At 47.4% G+C, this 21,242-nt stretch overlaps 1 protein-coding gene across 2 annotated transcripts in view; it reads right to left on the bottom strand.

Annotated features, from left to right (window-relative positions):
- LOC124798519 (lysM and putative peptidoglycan-binding domain-containing protein 3) overlaps positions 1-21,242 on the bottom strand; it is an 82,152-nt gene that overhangs the window by 47,004 nt on the left and 13,906 nt on the right. Inside the window, exon 2 of one of the 2 annotated variants that reach the window (XM_047261965.1) lies at positions 17,761-17,842. The exons of the other annotated variant lie outside the window; for it this stretch is intronic. Within the exon in view, the coding sequence (XP_047117921.1) occupies positions 17,761-17,842 (82 nt within the window). The remainder of the gene's footprint in view (positions 1-17,760; positions 17,843-21,242) is intronic. 2 annotated transcript variants of the gene reach the window in all.

Here is a 21,242-nt window from a genome sequence, read left to right as displayed (position 1 = left end):
GCTGTGCATCTGTAAAGATTTTATTAATTTCAAAGTAATTTGATATTTGATCTTTCACTGCCTGTCACCATACCTGGGTAACGCTTTGTATAAAATGGCACTGTGTTTCAGAAAGTCCAGAAATACACCAACAGGGAAATACTTATTAATTACAATAATTAGTGGTTCAGCAGCTCTTGAGGATATTAGTGGACATTCAACATATGTCTTGACTACCAGAAGGCTTACAATACAACATAATACAACACTATCTTTACTTTTTCCAGTTTTTTTTTTCCCCCTCAGTTCACCAAGGTGCACTTTTTGTCATTTCTTACAGCCGCTGCAGGATCTATGAGGGTTTGAACTTTAATGGTGGCCACTATTTATTTACAGCTTGTACAAATTAGATACGTGTTTTGAAATTTTACTGACCTTCAGAGTACTCACCAGCATTGTGTATAACCCGTTGCCAGTGATGTGGAAGTCGTAGGATACTCTTAGCAGTACCAGTTGTTTTGACAGTTCGAGCAGCGCGGTCTACTGCCCGACGAATTTGTAGCAGTTCTGAAGCAAATGCTGTGAAGTGTTTCCTTCACTTTACAAATCGAGCTGAACTTACAATGACTTCAGTCAGGAGAGTGCAGTAGGTAGTATAGCACTTAGCAGCCCCATCAGTCAAACAAATCAGTAACAGTTTGCACTGTACTTGCTTGAGTATTGTCCTGCAAAATGACGGTCAAGTCCTGCAGAAAGTATCATCATGCTGTTCATTTTTGGCACACAACCTACGACCAGCTTAGAGACAGAAGTTATGACACTTTCTGCAGGACAGTGCTCAAGCACGTACAGTGCAAGCTGTTACTTATTTGTTTGACTGATGAGGCTGCTCTCATAAGTTTTATTCGATTTCTAAACTGAAGGAAACACTTCACGGCATTCACTTCAGAACTGCTACAAATTTGTCGGGCAATACACTGCGCTGCTCGAACAGTCAACAAAACTTGCACTGCTAAGAGTATCCTACGACTTCCACATCACTGGCAACAGATTGTACACAATGCTGGTGACTACTTTGAAGCTCAGTAAATCTTTGAAACACATATCTATTTTATACAAGCTGTAAATAAATAGTTGCCACTATTAAAGTTCCAATCTTCGTATATTGAGATCTGGGGTTGCACTTACAGTGTTTATCACAATGTCAATAAAATAATTGTTAAAGAAATCCTGACTACACAAACTGAGAAAGAAGTAGGTTTCTTTGTGTGTTCACTGATCATGCCCCCAGCTGCCTTACATGGGTTGTGAGCTCCTTCAATGAACAAATCAATGTCCTCCTTAGCTTCTTCAACATCCCTTTTATAAATTCTTCCTGCCTGTAAATATCTGCTGTGAAACATTTCAAAAAATCCTCAAAACCCAATACATCACCAAGCACTGTGAGGTTGCACAGTAGGGTTGAAAGACCAAATCCATGTCTTACACCCTCTTTAATCTAAGCATTTCGTTCTTGGCCTCCCAGTCTTTTTGTTCCCTCTTTGTTCTTGTATATATTGTATATTACCCATTTTTCCCTATAACTTACCTCTATCTCTCTCAAAATTTTGAACATCCTGCATCACTTTACATTGTCTAAAACTTTTCCAAGTCAACAAATTCTATGAACAGTCTTGATTTGTCTTCACTCTTGCTTTCATTATCAACTGCAACATCAGAAGTGACTTTTTGGTGCCTTAACCTTTCCTGAAGCCAAACCAATTATCATCCAACATGTCCTCAGTTTTCTTCTCTGTTCTTCTGTATATTATTCTTATCAGTAATTTGAATGCATGAGCCATTAAGCTGATTGTGTCATAATTCTCACACTTGTCGGCTCTTGCAGTTTTCAGAATAGTGTGGATGATTTTTATTTCCAAAAGTCTGATGGTATATCACCAGTTTCATACATTCTGTATACCACCGTAAATAATTGTTTTGTTGCCACTTCCCCCAATCATTTTAGAAATTTTGATCGAATGTTATCAATCCCTTCTGTCTTCTTTGCTCTTAAGTCTTCCAGAGCTCTTTTATATTCTGATTCTGCATCCCCCCTCTCTTCCTCATCAATTCCTGTTTCTTGTTCTATACACCATCAGACAAGTCTTCCCCCCTCATAGAGGCCTTCAATGTGCTCTTCGCACCTGTCCCCTCTCCCCTCTACCACCTCTACGTTTAAGAGTGGAATTCCCATTGCACTTTTAATGTTACTGATCTTGCTTTTAATTCCACCAAAGGTTGTTCTGACTTTTCTATATGATAAGTCTGTCCTTCTGATAGTCATTTTCTTTTCGCTTTCTTCACATTTAGACTATATAAAATCTAAAATACAAAGTCAGTAGGTTTAGATGAAGTACTGCCTTGTTTCAAACTGACACGGATTGGCATAAACCAAGGAGGGTGGTCCGATATGCTCCTCAGGACATACCGCTCAGGACACACACGATATTGAGGCACAGTGCACAGTGTGCGGCCAAGCACAATACGTGGGATGACCAAGAACGTTTCAGAGTTTCCTATCAAACAAGAGCCCCAGGAATTTTGTAGTTTCAGTGAATGGAAGAGCAACATGCCCAAGACAAAGATGGCGGAAGAAACCCATTGCACCGCCAGAAACTCATACAAACAGTTTTGCAGTGGAAAAACGAAAGCCACTGTTGATGCTCCACAAGTAAAGACAATCGAGAAATCACTGAAGACACCACTCAGAGAGACAAGTCTTTTGAGAACTGCAATAGATCACAGTCATCAACGAAAAGGGAGGCTGAGATGCCCGGCAGTATACAGTCAATAATAGGATTAATGGCTATAGAAAAGAGAAAGACACTCAGCATGGAGCCTTGAGGCACACCCTTCTCCTGTATACAAGTGTCTGATAAGGCAAAACCCATAAGGACTTTGAAAACTCTATCTTTATAAATTCTTGAAAGAAATAGGGCAGGCAGCCTCGGGAGCACCGTGTGTATAGAGTATGGAGAATACCAGTTCTCCAGCAGGTGTCGTAGGCTTGCTTTCTCTAAATCAATAGACATGGCCACGGTCTGGTATTCCACAGAAAACTGTTCGTGACATGGGTTGACAAAGTGATGAGATGGTCAACTGCAGAACACAACACACAAAATCCACATTATGCAGCAGAGATTGTGAGACTAAAACCTCTGTACCAGCCAGCCATGGATCATGTTCCATCATCACACTCTCTCTGGTGAGAGAAATTGTGTGGTAGCTAGAAAGAACGTGTTTGTCCTTACCAGGCTTAGGTATGGGTATGACAGTGGCTTCATGGGAGTATCCGGAAAACATGCCACCTCAGGCGGAAGGTCAAAGCGAACCAGAAGGGAAAGCGGGAGGTCCAAGTGGTTGCAAGCAGGCAATTTCATTTGATGGAGGCAGAAAACAACCAGACGCTGTGATTCCAAGATTAGCCGCAATTTCTCCTTGTCAGATCTAATGCCCCATCATAATGGGGAATGAGTAGGAGGGAACAAATAAAGGGCAGTCACCTCGGCAGCTGCTGAGTGTGTCAATCTTGGAAAACTCCCTGCTACAGGGCACAAAGACTTGAGAATCCTGTTCCATGAAATCTATGGAGGTGTCTGCGTTCTCCCCGGGTTGGCCTGCCAACTCCAGGGCAGAAATATGTTAGGCAGTGTGCACTGGCGAAATGGAGGTCGGCCAGATGAGTGTATCACATGGTGACACCACTGAAGAGAATCTCCCTGTTGGGGAAGGAGAAGACCGTTTGCACTTGTTCAATTTCTTGGAGCCTTTACAGTTGGCAGATGAAGACTCAAATGTATGTTTGCTGGAGGGACGAACAAAATCTTCATGGGAATGTTCCTTTTGTCCTTTCTGGTATCATGATTGTGTAGCAGGTGATTTCGCCACCAGGGGTGAAGATTTGGTGGCTTCTTGTGCAGCTTTGGAAGAATGAGACGGGGATTCTACTGTGGTGCTGGGAAATTTCACAATTGCAGCATTGGAGGTTCGTTGTTTGCTTTAAAAAGTGGAGAAAGGGACCAAACTGTGAGGTCATCAGTTCCTTGTTCCCAGTAGAACAATTACCCAAGGGAAAGAAGAAAACAATGATGATGTACGGCACAATAACAGGAGAAAGGAAGAACCAGAAGAACAACAGAAGGGCAACACACACTACAATGGACAAAAAAGGACAAGAAAACCATAGAGAGATGCCAGAAAGAGGGAGAACAGATTAAAAATACGAAATAAGATTACCATGGCAGGCTGACCATGAGAATAAAAAAGGAGAAGCCAGCCACTCTGCAACACATTAAAACATCCACCAAAAAAGCTCTAGGTTGGAGGACACAGAGGGATGAAGGACACGCTCTAAAACTCAGATCAAATGATGAAACCCACACTCATGAATAAAATGTAGAACTAAAGCTGCTGTTAAGGCATTGTCACCCAACACCAAAGGCAGGGTGCTGGGAAAGTTAAAAGACCGCCGCAGAGCAGCTAAAAGTGGGTGGTCCAGCAAGAGGTGGAGGACTGTCATCTGGGAGCCACAGTGACACTGAGGTGGATCCTTGCGACGGAGGAGGTAACCATGTATGAGCCACGTATGGCCAGTGAGGAGCCGACAAATGACAACTGATTCCCTGTGAGAAGCCCGCAGGGAAGACTTCCACACATTTGCAGTCTCCTTAATGACACACAGTTTTTTGTGCATACTGTCATACCTCTCCATCTCCCAAAGCCGAAAAACCCTGCGATGTAAGACAGAATGCAGGTCACTTGCAGAGATGCCCATCTCCAGGAGCGATTTCCATGTAGCCTGTCAGCAAGTTCGTTGCCTGGGATTCAGTTGTGTAATGGAGTCTACACAAACACCACTGAATGACTGGACTCTTCCAGGGCAGAGATGAATTCCTGGATGTTCGCCACCAAAGGTTGGCAAGGGTAGCACTGGTCGATAGCTTGCAAGCTGCTCAGGGAGTCAGAACACAGAAGAAACCAATGACCAGAACAGGAACGGATGTACTGAATGCACGATACATGGCCACAAGCTCTGCAGTGAATACACTGCAGCTAGCAGGCATGGAATGCTGTTCAATATGGCCTCTGTGGACATAGGTGAAGCCAACATTAACATCAGTAATCGAGTCGTCAGTGTAAACAACTTCAGAGGCCCGAATCACGTCAAGAATCAAGAGGAAGTGACAGCGAAGAGCGGCGGGGTTAATGGAGTCCTTACGGCCATGCAAAAGGTCCAGATGAAGCTTCGGCCGAGGTGTACACCATGGAGGTGTACATGAATGGACATAAAGTAGAAGTGGTAAAGGGAAGAACTGCAGTTCAGGGAGAAGGGATTGCACGTAAACTGCAATCATGAGCCCTGACCTCAGCTGCCGATACAGGAGATTAACTACAGTGGGTGGGAAAAGGAGACTGTAGCTCAGATGCTCAGGAGAACTACGAATGCGTGCAACATAACTGGCGAGCATTTGCGTCCATCGGATCCACAATGAAGGGACTTGGGCCTCCACCAGGATGCTGGTCACCGGACTCTTCCCAAAAGCTCCCGTCGCTAGGCGAACACCACAGTGGTGCACTGGGTCGAGCAAACGCAACGCTGAGGGCGCCACCGAACCATAAACCAGACTCTCATAGTCAAGGCGGGATTGAACAAGGGCTCTGTAGAGCTGCAGCAGCGTAGAGCGATCTGCACCCCAGTTGGTGTTGCTCAGGGGGCGGAGGGAACTGAGGTGCTACCAGCACTTCCGCTTAAGCTGACGAAGGTGAGGAAGCCAAGTCACTCAGACATCGAAAGCCGGTCCTAAGAATTTACATATCTCCAGTACAGTGAGTGGATCATAATCAAGGTCAAGTTCTGGCTCTGGATGAATGGTATGATGCCGACAGGAGAGCATAACACATGACATTGCAGCTGAAAACTGGAAACCGTGGGCTAGAGCCCATACTGCACCTAGTGGATGGCTTCCTGCAGGCGCTGCTCATCAACACCAGTACTGGTGGAGCAGTACGAAATGCAGAAGCTGCCTGCATACAGAGAGGGTGAGATGGATGGCCCTACAGCTGCTGCTAGACCATTAATGGCCACTAAAAATAGACACACACATCCACACTCAATACAGAGCCCTGCAAAACCCCATTCTCCTGGTAATGGGGGAGTGGGACTATTGGAGGCACCAACTTGGACACAGAAAGTACGAAGTGACAGAAAATTTTGGATAAAAATCGGAACGGGAGACCCCACTCATACCGGGTGATCAAAAAGTAAGTATAAATTTGAAAACTTAATAAACCACTGAATAATATAAATAGAGAGGTAAAAATTGACACACATGATTGGAATGACATGGGGTTTTATTAGAACCTCCCCATATTGCTAGACAGGTGAAAGATCTCTTGCGTGCGTCGTTTGGTGATGATCGTGTGCTCAGCCGCCGCTTTCATCATGCTTGGCCTCCCAGGTCCCCAGACCTCAGTCCGTGTGATTATTGGCTTTGGGGTTACCTGAAGTCGCAAGTGTATCGTGATCGACCGACATCTCTAGGGATGCTGAAAGACAACATCTGACGCCCATGCCTCACCATAATTCCGCTTTACAGTGCTGTTAACAACATTATTCCTCAACTACAGCTATTGTTGAGGAATGATGGTGGACATATTGAGCATTTACTGTGAAGAACATCATCTTCGCTTTGTCTTACTTTGTTATGCTAATTATTGTTATTCTGATCAGATGAAGCGCCATCTGTCGGACATTTTTTGAACTTCTGTATTTTTTTGGTTCTAATAAAACCCCATGTCATTCCAAGCATGTGTGTCAATTTGTACCTCTCTATCTACATTATTCCGTCATTTATTCAGTTTTCAAATTTATACTGACTTTTTGATCACCTGGTACATTGTGGCAAGGATATGATGTTGCCAGATTGTGTCGTACGCTTTACATAAGTCAAAAAAGACAGCAACGTGTTGGCGTCTGGAAAAGGCTGTTCGGATGTCAGATTTGAGGGACACATGATTACCAGTGGTAGAGCGACCCTGGCAGAAGCTGGCCTGACACGGAGCCAGTAGGCCATGTGGCTCCAGGACCCAACCCAACTGCCGACACACTATACGTTCCAGCAGCTTACAGATAACGTTGGTGAGGCTGATGGGCCGATACCTTTCCACATTGAGCAGATTTTTACTGGATTTTAGCACCAGAATGAAGGTGCTCTCCTGCCATTGCAATGGAAAGGCACCATCGCACCAGATCCGGTTGAAGATAATGAGGAGATATCGGCTGTAGTCAGACGAGAGATGTTTAATCATCTGACTGTGGATTTCATCCGACTCAGGAGCTGTGTTGGGGCAATGTGCAAGGGCGCTGAGGAGCTCCCACTCTGTTAATGGGGCGTTACAGGGTTCACTGTGGCGTGTAGTGAATGAGAGGACTTTCCTTTCCATCTGCCATTTGAGGGTGCGAAAGGCTGGGGGGGGGGGGGGGGGGTAGTTTTCCTATGCAGAGGTTCGAGCAGTACTCAGAAAAGTGCCCAGCAGTCATGTTTTGTTTTGTTTTAGGGTGCAAAAAACAACTGATGTCATACGCACCCAAGTCTAAATTATAGAACACAAACACAGAGATGAGGGAAACGACTATATGTCAGACCCAATGGACAGAATAGGAAACAGCTAAACAAGGGATGTGAAAGAGAGAGAGAGAGAGAGAGAGAGAGAGAAACAACCATAAAAAAATTGAGATCCAAAACTAAAAATGAAATGGCCTTCGCTATATTGCTTCGGCAGATAAAAAGTAAAACGCGGTCAACAGCATGCAAGCCATTCGCTAAAATGGCTGATAAATCAGATGGCGAACGCAAGCTGGAACATAAAAAAGGGCATTCCAGCAGGTAGTGGCAGACAGTTAAAATTTGGGCAAAATGCGTACAAATTGGTGAGGCAGCGCCACGAAGCAAATGACGATGGCTAAAAAGGCAGTGCCCAATACGCAGCCAAGTTAAAATAATCTCCTCCCGACGGGAGGGCTGAGAGGAGGTCGTATAAGGTGCTGGGTGAGGCTTAATAAGCCAAAGCTTATTCCTGTGAAGGGAGGACCATTGGTGATACCAAAGGCACACCACCTCCTGACGGACGGCAATGCAGAGATCATCGGAGGGAATATAGGTACTCGTGGGCTGAGGGACGAGGACTGCAGCCTTGGCAGCAGCGTCATTTCCTGGCAGACCAACATGACCCAGGGACTCACAGAAACACGACACTGGTTTCACCAAGAGTGAAGAAGTAACAGTTTTCCTGGACCTGCTGCACTAAGGGATGAGCAGTGTACAGTGCACACAGACGTTGGAGGGTGCTGAGTGAGTATGAGCAGAGGACACAATTGGGAAGGCTGTGTCACCAGATGTATTCCATGGCCTGATACAAGGCGAAAAGCTCGGCTGTAAATACTGAGGATTGTGCCGGAAGCCGATATCGAGAGACTCGGGTGCCAATGACGAAGGCACACCCAACCCCAAGGTCAGTCCAAGAGCCATCAGTGTTTACAAATGATCTAAGGAATCATCAAAGGAGGAGACATAGGAAGGGTGGCCATTATTGGCAGACAAACAGCATGTATATCTGCTGCGGAGAAAGTCACGGCGGTAGGACAGTGGTAGTTCTGCAGCTTCAGCATACAGACTCTCAACCAGGCTGGTGTAAAAAGTGCCTGTGGCCAAACAGATGCCATGATGATGGATAGTGTTGAGACAGCGCAAAAAGGATAGGTGTGCAGATGCATAAACAAAGCACCCATAGTCAAGTTTCAAATGGACAAACCGAGGAGGGTGGTTCGATCGGCACCCCAGAAAGTACCATTGAGGACACATAGGACATTCAGAGACTGTGTACAATGGGCTGCCAAGTAAGAGACAGGGGAGGATCAAGAGAGTCTCCTATCGAGCATGAGCCCTAGGAATTTCGTAGTGTCAATGAATGGAAGGGCAACAGGCCCAAGATGTATAGATGGTGGGAGAAACCATTTGCGCCACCAGAAATTCATAGACAGTTTTGTCAGTAGAAAAGCGAAAGCCATTGGCGATGCTCCAGAAGTGAAGACGATCAAGACAGTACTGAAAATGCCGCTCAGTGAGACAGGTCCATGGAGAACTGCAATAGATAGCAAAATCATCGACAAAATGGGGCTGGAGATGCCAGGCTGGAGATAGGTCATTATAGGGTTAATGGTGATAGCAAAGAGGATGATGCTCAGGACAGAACCCCGAGGCATTTTCCTGAATAAAGGTGTCCAACAAGGCAGAAGCCACACATACTTTGAAAACTCGGTCTTGTAAAAATGCCTGAAGAAAATAGGGCAGGCACCCACAGAAGCCCCACGTGTGAAGAGTATGGAGGATACCAGTTCTCCAGCAGGTGTCATAGGCCTTCTCCAAATCGAAAAACACGGCCAAGTCTGGGAAAACCATTCATGACATGGGTGGACAAAATAATGAGATGGTCAACTGCAGAACGCTGTGCTCGAAATCTATACTGTGTAGTCATGAGTAAATGGCGAGACTAGAGCCACCACAACAGCCGGGCATGAATCATACATTCCTTCACCTTGCAAACGCAGCTCGTAAGAGAGATGGAGCAGTAGCTAGAAAGAAGGTTTTTGTCCTTACCGGGCTTAGGTATGGGTATGACAGTGGCTTCACACCAGAGTGCAGGGAATGTGCCCTCAGCCCAGATGCAGTTGTATGTGTTAAGCAGAAAGCGCTTGCCCACAAGAGAGATGTGTTGCAACATCCAAATGTTGATAGCGTCGAGCCCTGGGTCGGAGGACCGGGATGAACTGAGAGCATGATCCAGCTCCCTCATAGTGAAGGCGACATTGTAGCACTCATGATTCGAAGAGGAGGATATTGCCCAAGCCTCCTTCACTCATTTCCGACGGATGAAGGCAGGGTGATGGTGGGAAGAGCTCGAAACTTCTGCAAAATGGCGGCCCAAGGTGTTGGAGATAGCAACAGGATCCACGATGACATCAGCACCTACTGTCAGGCCAGAAACGGGGGAATGGATCTGGGTTCCAGAGAGCTGTCGGAGGTTAGTCCACACAACAGAGGAAGGCATGGAACTGTTAAAAGAAGTTGTGAATGAAACCCAACTAGCTCTTTTGCTATCCCGAGGAAGTCGACCACACTTTGCGAGCATCTGTTTATAATTAATGCAGTTTTCCAGCATAGGGTGATGGTTAAAAATGTGGAGAGCACGTCTCCGTGAGTGAATTGCGCCACGGCATGCCTCAGTCCACCAATGAATTGGGACACGACGTGGTAAAGGAATGGAACATTCTGCAGCAGTAAGGATAACGTTGGTGAGATAGTCCACCTGGTCATCACAACTGAGGAAATCTTGTTCTGTGAAGGTCACCAGGGGGGAGTAAAGCTGCAGTCAGCCTTAGTAAGCTGCCATGTGGGCATGCATGTGGATGGGTTAGGAGTCTGCAGACAGAGAGCATACAGGAAATGGTTGCTCGAGTATATGTCAGAAAGAACGGACCACTCAAGATGATGGGCAAGCTGGGCAGTGCAAAAGATTAGGTCCAAATGGGACTAGATGTGCGAGGAGTCAGCAAGGAAAGTGGGTGCTCCAGTGTTAAGGCAGAAGAGGTTGAGTTGGTTAAGAATGTCAGATAAGAGGGCACCTCTCTGGCAGGCCCTGGGAGAACCCCAAAGAAGATGATGCGCATTAAAGTTACCGAGTAGCAAAAACGGTGGAGGTAGCTGCCCAATAAGCTAAAGGAAGTCTGCCCTGGAGACATCGAAGGATGGAGGTACATAAATGGTACAGAGGGAGAAAGTCAGGTGGGGAAGGCGAACAGCAACAGCTTGAAGAGGGGTAGTCAGGGAGATGGGTTGACTATGAAGGTCATCCCGTATAGGCAGTATGACGCCCCCATGAGATGGGATGCTGACCTCAGGGGGAAGGTCAAAACGAATCAGTAAGTAATGTGGAAGCCCAAAGTGGTCTCGAGGGCACAATCTCGTTTCCTGAAGGCAGAGTACAAGGGGATGCTGCGATGCTAGAAGCAGCCGTAAATCCTCTTTTTGGGAGCGTAGCCCACGAACATTCCACTGGAGGACAGTCATGAGGAGAAAGATGTGGGGGTGTCAACTCGGTGGCCACCAAGGAACAGATGGTGGAGAGTCGCTACTACAGGGCACAGAAGCAGGAGGATCCTGCTCCGTGGGGTCCACAGAAGCATCGGCGTGCTTGTGCGGTCGATCTGTGGAGTCCGACGCTGAAAAACGGTTCGTGGCACGCACCGGCAAGACAGAGACCGGCCAGGCTAAGTGACCATGTGGCGTCACCGCCAAGCAGGTTCTTCAAGTAGGTGAAGAAGACCGTTTGTCTTTAGTGGACTTCTTCGAGCCCTTCTGGTTAGAGGAAGACTTGGGTGTTGTTTCTGGAGGGACGGAAAAAGTCTTCTCGGGAGTACTCCCTCTGTCCTTTCCTGCCTGCCAGCTGTGTAGAGGGTAGCTTCGCCCCCTTACGCGAGAGTGACCATTTGTTGCACAGCGGGATGGGGGGACAGCAATGCTACCTTGACACTGGGTGACTTCAAAACCTCAGAGGTAAATTTGAGGTTGCATGTCTGCGTAGTCATGTCCTTCGTGGAGTGAGGGGTAACAACAACTGAACTATAAGTGCCAGATGGGAGAACACAGGGTTTGCAACTAGCCAGTAACTTGTGAGCTACTGGGTAAGGCATTTTTTCCTTTACCTGAATCTCTTGAACAGCCCACTCATCTAGGTACATAGGACAATCCCAGGAGGAGGCAGCGTGGCCGCCATTGCAGCAGTCGATACATCGGGGAGAGGGAGGTGGACATTCGTCCTCGTGTGCACCCCTGCCACAGGTTATGCATTTGGCTGGGTGTCACCACAACGTTCTAGTGTGATTGAACCAATGACACTGGTAGCAGCACATCGAATTTGGTGAGGAAAAGAGTGCAGGTGGGCACCAAGGAGGAATCGACCTTTTTCATTACATGATGGACAGCAATGGCACCCTGATCAGAGAGGTAAGATTGTATTTTTGCCTCAGTTAGACTGCCAAGCATCCTGATGTAAATTACACCATGGGAAAAATTTAAAGTTCTATGTGCCTCAACACTAACAGGGTAGCCATGAAGAAGCAAGTAGGTGCTGTGCTTGAGAATCAGAAGCCACCTCCAGAAGCAAAGTGCCATTCCATAAACGAGAGCAGGATTTCACAGGGCCAGCAATGACAACAACACCTTTCTGAATAGTAAACGGATTGACCATGGCGAAGGACTGACCGTCTTCAGTACATAATACCACACAGAAGAACTGCGGTGCAGCGGAAAGGGTCTTCGAATCAGTAGCCTCATTACGTTTACGTTTCATTGACATCAATGGAGAGGATGATTGACTCATCACGAAGAAATCCCCCATGATTGCCAGCGTCTCCAATGGCAGCCTCCTTCCAAATGGGAGCCCCCTTCACAACCATCTGCCTTAGGTGGTTGTTCACACCTCAGGTCACAACTCCCGAACACCTGACGGAGGGACCAATGGGCAATCTGGGAAGGTTACAGATCAGGCAATCACCCCTCCCTGCGCCTGCCCTGTACCAGGGAGTACATGCGAACCCTACCTGTCGACCCAGTGCTGGGAATTACTCATTACCCAGTCACCTTTTAAGCGTCAGACGCATGGGCCAGCCTTCAGGAGTGCACAGGGAGGAAGAAGAAAAAATGAGGATCCTGAAACATCAAAGTAGAGGATCGAGAGGAGAAGGGAAACGCAAAAGGAAGAAGGAGCCAAAAAGAAAGTTGAGTCTGTTTGCAGGTCAGTGACAGAATGCAGAACATTCCCAATAATACCCCAGAAATGTTCCCCAAGGGAGGAGAAAAAGAACGGCAAGAGGATAAACATACAGCATGCAATGGAAAAAGTGCTGGAAAGGCTGGGGCCCCATGGTAGCCAAGCACGAACCCGCCAAAGAGTGGCAAGCCCCATGGGCAGTGTGTCGGTAGAGAGCATGCCATTGATCTTAACGCCAGGAACACCTTCTGGGTTCTGGTACCCAAAAAGACATCTGATCTTCATCCAGACTTTGGAAGGTAATGTGTGGCACCCAATGGTTGACACATACCTCTCCCAACACTCCTGTTTCCACCGTTTTATAAGTAGGGGAACGTGGGCACAAAGCTGCTCTAGGGAAGGCTGCCACTTACGTCGCTCTACAGCTCGCCGACAGCTCTTTAATCACCTCAGCGACTTCCGGCGACCACCAACAGACTGTCTTTCACCGGGGGCACCCTAGAGAATAGGTATCACGTTTTCCACCGCGGAAATTATTGTTTTTGTGACCTGCTCAACCACAACATCGATGGCACCATGTGGGGGAGATTCAATGGTGACAGCTGAGGTGAAGGCTACTCAGTCTGCCTTGTTTAAAGCCCATCAGGATAGGCGTCCGTGGGCATGACGCCGGGGGCGTGGCAGGAAGATGGGGAAGTGGTCACTTCTATACAGGTCATCAAGTGCTCTCCAGTGGATAGATGGGAAAAGTCATGAGCTGCAAACCGATAAATCAATGGCCAAGTATCTACCATGAGCCACACTGAAATGTGTGATGGCCCCAGTATTTAAGAGGCAGAGGTCGAACCGAGACAGTAAAGTTTTGACATCTTTGCGTCGGCCAGTAAGCATGGTGCTACCCCACAAGGGGTTATGGGCGTTAAAATCTCCCAAAAGTAGGAAAGTGCATCTAATACATTCAGGGATACTGCACCATCTGGAGGAAGATATACATTGCAGACATTTATTTCCTGCGTCATCCTTATTCTGACAGTCACAGCTTCAAGAGGAAGGGGCACAGGTTCACTACATATTGAGTTCAGGACATAAACGCAAACGCCACCTGATTCACTATGATATTTGCTACGATTCTTGTAATATCCCCTGTAGCCGTGAGGGCAGGGGTCCACATTGCCAGGAACCAGGTTTCCTCGAGGCCAGTGCAGAAAGCAGATGTAAAGCTAAACAGTTGCCATAGCTCAGCCAGGTGGTGGAAAAAACAGCTGCAATTTCACTGGAGGATTACGTGATCACGAGACTGGGAAGGCATGAAACGCTCAATAAGGCAGACTACACCTCAGGGAAACCTGCTGACACCAACATATTTCCTGAACAGGCTATATCCATTGTGTTGGAGGGTCTGGCGAGATCTAGGTCCTCAGCGGATGCCAGAATCTTCACCTCATCCTCAGACGCAGAGCTTGTAGGCAGCGTTGGTGTAGGTGCCACCACAATTCCCTCGGTCTTGGGGGTCTCTTATGGATTTCTCTCGCTGATCCTTGGTTTTCTCTGGCTGGGAGGGCTTCACTGATTCAGTTTCCGGCTTTCGGGCACTTCAGCCACTGGCAGGTGTCATCTTTCCTACTAGCAGAAACCTGGCAAGGGAGTGACCCAAGGGACCCCTTCCTAGTGAGAGAACCCAAGAGGACTTACACTTCTCCGGCTGAGAAGTGGGGACTGGTGTCCTTGATGGCTGGGGGGACTGTGATCCCGAAGTAGGTGGTGCAGGAGCAACAGGAAGGGAAGTGCCCCCCACCATCAAGGAGGCCGGTATAGTCTTCCGGCTCTGAGAACTGACTGGAACTCGCAGAATTGATGGGGGCTACAACTGTTCTTGTAGCGGCGGCATAAGAGGATTTCACAGCTACAGGATGTAGGCGTTCAAATTTCCTCTTGGCCTCAGTGTAGGTCAGTCGATCCAGGGTCTTTTATTCCACGATTTCCTTTCTCGCTGTAAAATCCTGTAGTCTCGTGAGAAAGGGGAATGATGCTCTCTGCAGTTGACACAGATGGGAGGCTGAGCACATGGAGTACTGGGATGGGATGGACATCCACAATCTCGACGTGTGATGCTGGAAGTACGACGAGAAGATGTGCCTTAACTTCTAGCACTTAAAGTACCACATTGGGGGAGGGATATATGGCTTGACATCATAGCGGCAGACCATTACCTTGACCTTCTCGGGTAATGTGTCACCCTCGAAGGCCAAGATGAAGGCACCGGTGGCAACCTGGTTATCCCTCGGACCCTGATGGATACGCTGGACGAAATGAACTCCTTTTTGCTCTAAGTTGGCAAGCAGCTCATCGTCAGACTGCAAAAGAAGGTCCCCGTGTAATATAATACCCTGGACCATATTTAAGCTCTTATAAGACGTGATGATAACAGAAACATCCTCCAACTTGTCACAAGCGATAAATTCCCATGACTGGGCAGAGTGTGCCATTTTTATCAAGACTGTCCCTGACCGCATTTTGGACAAGCCATCCATCTCCCCAAACTTGTCCTTCACCCACCTTAGGTGATTGTTCACACCTCAGGTCAGACCTCCCAAACTCCAGAGGGACCAATTAGCAACTGGGAAGATAACAGCTCAGGCAATGGACCTGGGCTGTACCAGGTGGCATATCTGAATCCTATGTGTCTATTCATGGCTCGTAATTGTGTGTTACCCAATCACCTGTTATGCGTCAATCACAAAGGACCGGTCTTCAGGAGCACACAGGGAGAAAGAAGGAATAAAGACTTCAAACGCTGAAGAGGAGATGAAGAATAAAGAAAGAAGGGAAAAAAGCAGACTAAGGACTGTTCCGATGCCAGGCTCGGAAAATTCAGAATGCAATCCCAAAAATATCCAAGACATGTTCCCAAAGGGAGAGGAAAAAGAAGAACAGGAGGATACGCATGCAGTAACGGAAAGGAAAGAGGTTGGTTGGTTGATTGGAATTGAAGGGACCAGACAGCAAGGTCATCAGTCCGTGGTTTCAAATGTGGTCCATTGACATCTCAGAAAAATCAAAACGATAAACGGTAAAATGCTAAAAAACGTAAAAGTGCAGTCATGTTGTCAATGGTGTGAACAAAATGAGGGAAGTCAGCAAGTGAGCAACCCCAAGGCTATGCTAGACACAGGAAATACCCCATCTCTGATGCAGTACAGGAAAGACCACCTGCTATTCAAAAGCATTCAACCGCTAGAATGTAGAAGTTCGCATTGTAAAAGGAGACTAACCAATTCTAAAAAGTGATAAAAACAGAGTAAAAGGGAAAGAAAAGATCTTGGCCAGGGAGGGGAGTCAGGAATCTCCAAACACAGCTTACATTTGGAGACATCCCAACCCTCACCACCCTGCCCCTACTCTAGAGGGAGATTAAAAACCTTAAAACTGAGAATAAAAACCACTTTCATGGAGGAAACTGAGAACCAGTTCGACCATCCGGGAATCGTCTGCCAATATTAAAGGTAAAGTGCGGGGAAGACTGTACTTAGTACACAGAGCCAAAAGAAGGGGACATTCCACCAAAATGTGGGCTACTGACTGGAAGGCTCCACAACCACAAAGTGGGGGTGGCTCATTACACCAAAGAAAACCATGGGACAGCCTGATATGGCCGATGCGGAAATGACACAGGCTGGGGTCGAGTCCTTTTGGGAGAGGCGCGAGGAAGAACGCCAAGGGACAGGTGTCACCTTAGTCGCACAAAGTTTATTACACAGGGAGGTAGCATCCCAAAAGTTGGTCCACGATTGTGCGAAGTGGGATTCGATATGAAGTCGTAAATCCACCGCAGGAGGCGTTACTGAGAAGGGGGCTAAGTGACTGCTCCCCCAATCAAACAATCAGCAAGCTCATTACCTGAGATACCCACATGGCCAGGGACCCAAAGGAAAACAACAGAACAAGCAGCATGATGAAGTTCAGCGAGACAGTCACGGATGGCCAAAACCAAGGGATGGTGGGAAAAACACCAGTCAATAGACTGAAGTCCACTAATTGAGTCCGTACATAGCAAAACGTGGTGGAGTTGGGACTGTTTAATAAAGGTAAGGGGAAATTGCCATCAAACACCCCACATGTAATTGGCATTTGATTTTCCATGCCAACAGAGGACGTGAAGGCATATCCCACACGATCAGCAGATTTAAAGCCATCAGTGTAAAAAACAACAGCAACTCGAAACTCCCATAAAATTCGGTGGAAAAAACAATGGAATACCATCGGGGGAATGAAATCTTTCGGACCTTGGCAGAGATCGATCCGAATCCGGGGCCGAGGAACTAACCAAGGGGGGGTGTTGGGGAGGAAACGTGGGAGACAGGACAAAGAAGGAAGCTGAAAATCACGGCGAAGAGACGTAAGGTGGAGCCCAACCAGTAAACCCACCCGAGGGGGCGAGAATCAGATGGGCGACGTCCTTGGTCTGGGAACAGGATAGCGTAGGAAGGATGAGTGGTGAGTGGGAGAGGAATGGACAGCGACTGCATAAGAAACCAGAAGCTGGGACCGCCGAACAGAAATGGGAGGGGGGGGGGGGGGGGGAATATCCCAGCTTCAACCAGGAGACTATTAACAGGGCTAGTAGGCCAGTGGCCAAACGGATACCACGATGGTGGACTGGATCCAGGAGGTGGACTGTGGAAGGAGCAGCTGAACCATAAACTTGACAACCATAGTCCAAGCGAGACAGCACTAAAGGCCGAAAAGGCAGAGAAGGATGGAGCGGTCTGCACCCCAAAAGGTGTGGGCAAGAAAGTGAAGGACATTGATTTTACGGAAACATCCATGAACAAACGAACAACAGGTCAGAGTCACGTTGCAAAGGTGGGGACAGGACCTCTGGCTACACCAGAGGCTCCTTGACCCAGGACTTACGTTTCTTCTTCTTTTCTGTTTGAGATCGAGGAGGGCTGTGCGGGACGGCTGTGTGGCAAAATGAAGCCAGCTGCAGCAAGATCTGGAACAGAAAGAGATCAGGCGACCTGGGGGCTCACAGACTGTGGTTCTCGTGGTCGTCGTGCAGCAGCAGACCTTTGGCCTGGAAGGTGCCGGGAAGGGGTATCCCGGTAGGGGCACCCTTGACCGGCAGATGCCAAAGAAGTGGGACACTCCTCCAGCTGGGGAGGGGGAGCGGTGCCCAGAGGGAAGGGTGTGGGAGTCGCAGGGGAGTGGGGGGAGGAGAGGGGTTAGGGACTGGGGTAAGGAAGGGGGAGGAAGGGATGAAGATGTAACTAAAGCATAGCTAGAAGTCATGGACAGAGGATGAATACGTGCATACTTCTTACGAGCCTCAGTGTAGGTTAGACGATCAAGGGACTTATACTCCTGTATCTTCTTTTCCTTCTCATAAACGGGGTAATCCGGTGTATGTGGAGAATGATTGCCACGACAATTCACACACACAGGAGGGGAAACACAGGAACTCTCCTCATGGAGTGGACATCCACAGTCACCACAGAGCTGCAAACAGCGGGAAGACATGTGTCCAAAACGCAAACACTTAAAACATCTCATAGGTGGTAGGATGTACGGCTTCACATCACATCAATAAACACTAATCTTTTCCTTCTCAGGGAGGGTATCCCCTTCAAAGGCCAGGATAAAGGCACCAGTATCAATGCAAATATCCTCCGGACCCTTCTGAACATGCTGAACAATGTTAACACCCCGCCGTCCGAGGTTGTCCCACTTGAACCATATTCAAAGTTTGGTGGTGGTGGTGGTGGTGGTGGTGGTGGTGGTGGTGGTGGGTGGGGGGGGGGGGGGCAGAAATTTTGCCAAGATGGTTACACGTACAAAGGGCCGCAGACTGGGCAGCTGAAGCAGTTTTTATCCACAAAGAACCCGACTGCATCTTACTCAGAGAGTCCATATTGATAAACTTGTCTTCAATGTGTTCCACAAAAAATAAACGTTTGGTATTGGTGAAAGTATCCCCATTAGTCCTGGTGCAAACCAGATAGCGGAGGAAAGGTTTCGCCACTAGCCGATGAGCCTGACCCTCTTCTCAGGGGGTAGCAACAGAAGGGCAGGCCAAAGGGGCAGAAGAAGCAGCACTAAAAGAATCATTTCCATGCAAAGAGACGGCCGTACTGATGAGGGGCTCTTCCCATGGGCATCACCCAGCCACAGCAAGAGCCATCTGGCACGGTGGACATTTCCAGGAGTTCCGATGCTCCAGGACGACAAGCAACCACTCCTAGGCTTACATGAGGAGGTTACAGCTCAGGTATCAGAAGTGTGATCCCTGTGTTTTCAGGGGGCTCAACCGAAAAGGTACATAGCGACCCCCACCACATGGGCTGGCTACCGTGCTGGCTATGCACCCTAGCACCAGACAACAACGTGAAAGAAAAGGTGGAATGAACTAGGAGGGCACACGTCGGAGACACTAGGTAAGGTGCTCTTCCCCAAACGGCTCACACCACAGTGTAGAAATTTAGTAATGGAGGTCAAACCCCAGAGGGGGACCAGAGAACGGCAAAACAATGAGGTAATTACACAACAAAACCAAATTGCAAAGCCAACATAACCAGGAGGACAGCAGGGCCAACATAAACAAGGACACCAAGAGAGGGAGAGAAGAGGATGAAGGGGAAGGAGCAAGGAGAGGAAAGGAGGAGAAGGGCAAGGAAATGCAGCCCAGGAAAGAAGGAAGGCTGCAATAGCTCGGGGCGCTGTGCTTGCCATGCACATACTCACGAAAGGACCGCCAGCCCCGCGCGCGTGTGCATGGGGGGGGAGGGGGGGGGGAGAATGGTGTGCTTTAGTGTTGGCTCTACACATCGCAAGTATGTCCTCTAATCAGTGCGCTTGCAGAGTATGCTGAGAAAAATAATACTTCCACTTTCTACCACCAGATAAAAATATGGTGCTGAAACCAGTAACAATGTGAAATGCATTCTGTTTTGATTCAGTACGCCATTTATCACTTGGTGAGACATGTTTATTTCTTTTGTGTAGTGTTGGTGTAAAGCAATGGTAGTCAACGTGGTCCCTGCCGCCTGCTAGTGGCCATTCCTGCTTTTATGGTTGGCAGTTGGTGCTAGTGGTTTTAGAAATATTTTTATTTGGTTTTCACAAAATTTTGACAAAATATTTGACAAGCAATTATTATAATAGTTTTAACTTGCTGTAACTCTGCTTTATAAATTTTCTAACTTAAAGTTACTTCACTGCTTTATAAATTACCATTACTGTGAAAGCTGTGTGCAGTTCAAAAATTTTACTACTAACACAGATACAGACGTGGGCAGTAGGTAGAAAATGCTGACTACTATTGGAGTGAAATGTAAAGAAGGTCGGATTTTTTTTAATACAATACGGAATGGCTATCAAGAAGGAAGGCCATGCACTGCTGGTAAAGTTGTTTTATCAGAACAGCAGCAATAGCAGAACTCCACTGCAGTAACATCGCCAACAAAAACAGATGTTAAGAGGCCCCATGTCAATAAATCGGCTAAAGAATATGATCAAGAAATTTAAAGAAACAGGTGAATTAGATGGAGCAGCAGGAAGAGTGAGGCAGCCTATTCCCATGGTAGTATTTGATGAAGTTGCTGTAGCTATAGCACAGTGCTCAAGCTGTTTCATGGGAATTGTCTCTCCCCTAATCGAAAGTTCAAAAGATTTTGCAGCACATTTTACAGTGGTATCTGTTGTAGACTGGCAAGACAGCCAATCCACAATGACGGGTAGCTGAAAGGTACGCGTTTAAGCTCATGCAGGATGGCGTGAGATCTGGAACAGGTCAAGGTAATGAATATAGCAAGTAAAGTACGTAGCTTCTTGAATACTTAACTTTAATCCATAATTGGTGAACATCTGTCTGACGGTACATGCATCACAAGATAAATAGCAATTGATAATGGCGCCTTGTTAGGCCGTAGCAAATGACGTAGCTGAAGGCTATGCTAACTATCGTCTCGGCAAATGAGAGCGTAATTTGTCAGTGAACCATTGCTAGCAAAGTCGGCTGTACAACTGAGGCGAGTGCTAGGAAGTCTCTCTAGACCTGCCGTGTGGCGGCGCTCGGTCTGCAATCACTGACATTGGCGACACGCGGGTCCGACGTATACTACCGGACCGCGGCTGATTTAAAGGCTACCACCTAGCAAGTGTGGTGTCTGACAGTGACACCACAGTATCCCTGCAAGATTCAGAATGCACACCAACTGAAACCCCAAGATAGGCTACAATGCTGTACTTTACTGCTCACTTTTTGGCATGGATGGAGACGGATGGCATGTGCGCAGGGAATATGCTTCGGATGGATGAGGCACATTTTACTCTCCATGGTGCCTTGAGCACGTAGAGCTGTTGCACATGGATTCGTACTCCACTCCATTACAGACATC

This window comes from Schistocerca piceifrons, chromosome 5, assembly GCF_021461385.2.
Source record: "Schistocerca piceifrons isolate TAMUIC-IGC-003096 chromosome 5, iqSchPice1.1, whole genome shotgun sequence".
NCBI lineage: Eukaryota > Metazoa > Arthropoda > Insecta > Orthoptera > Acrididae > Schistocerca > Schistocerca piceifrons.
Note: the sequence above shows the minus strand (reverse complement) of the source record. Positions and strands in the feature narration are given on the sequence as shown.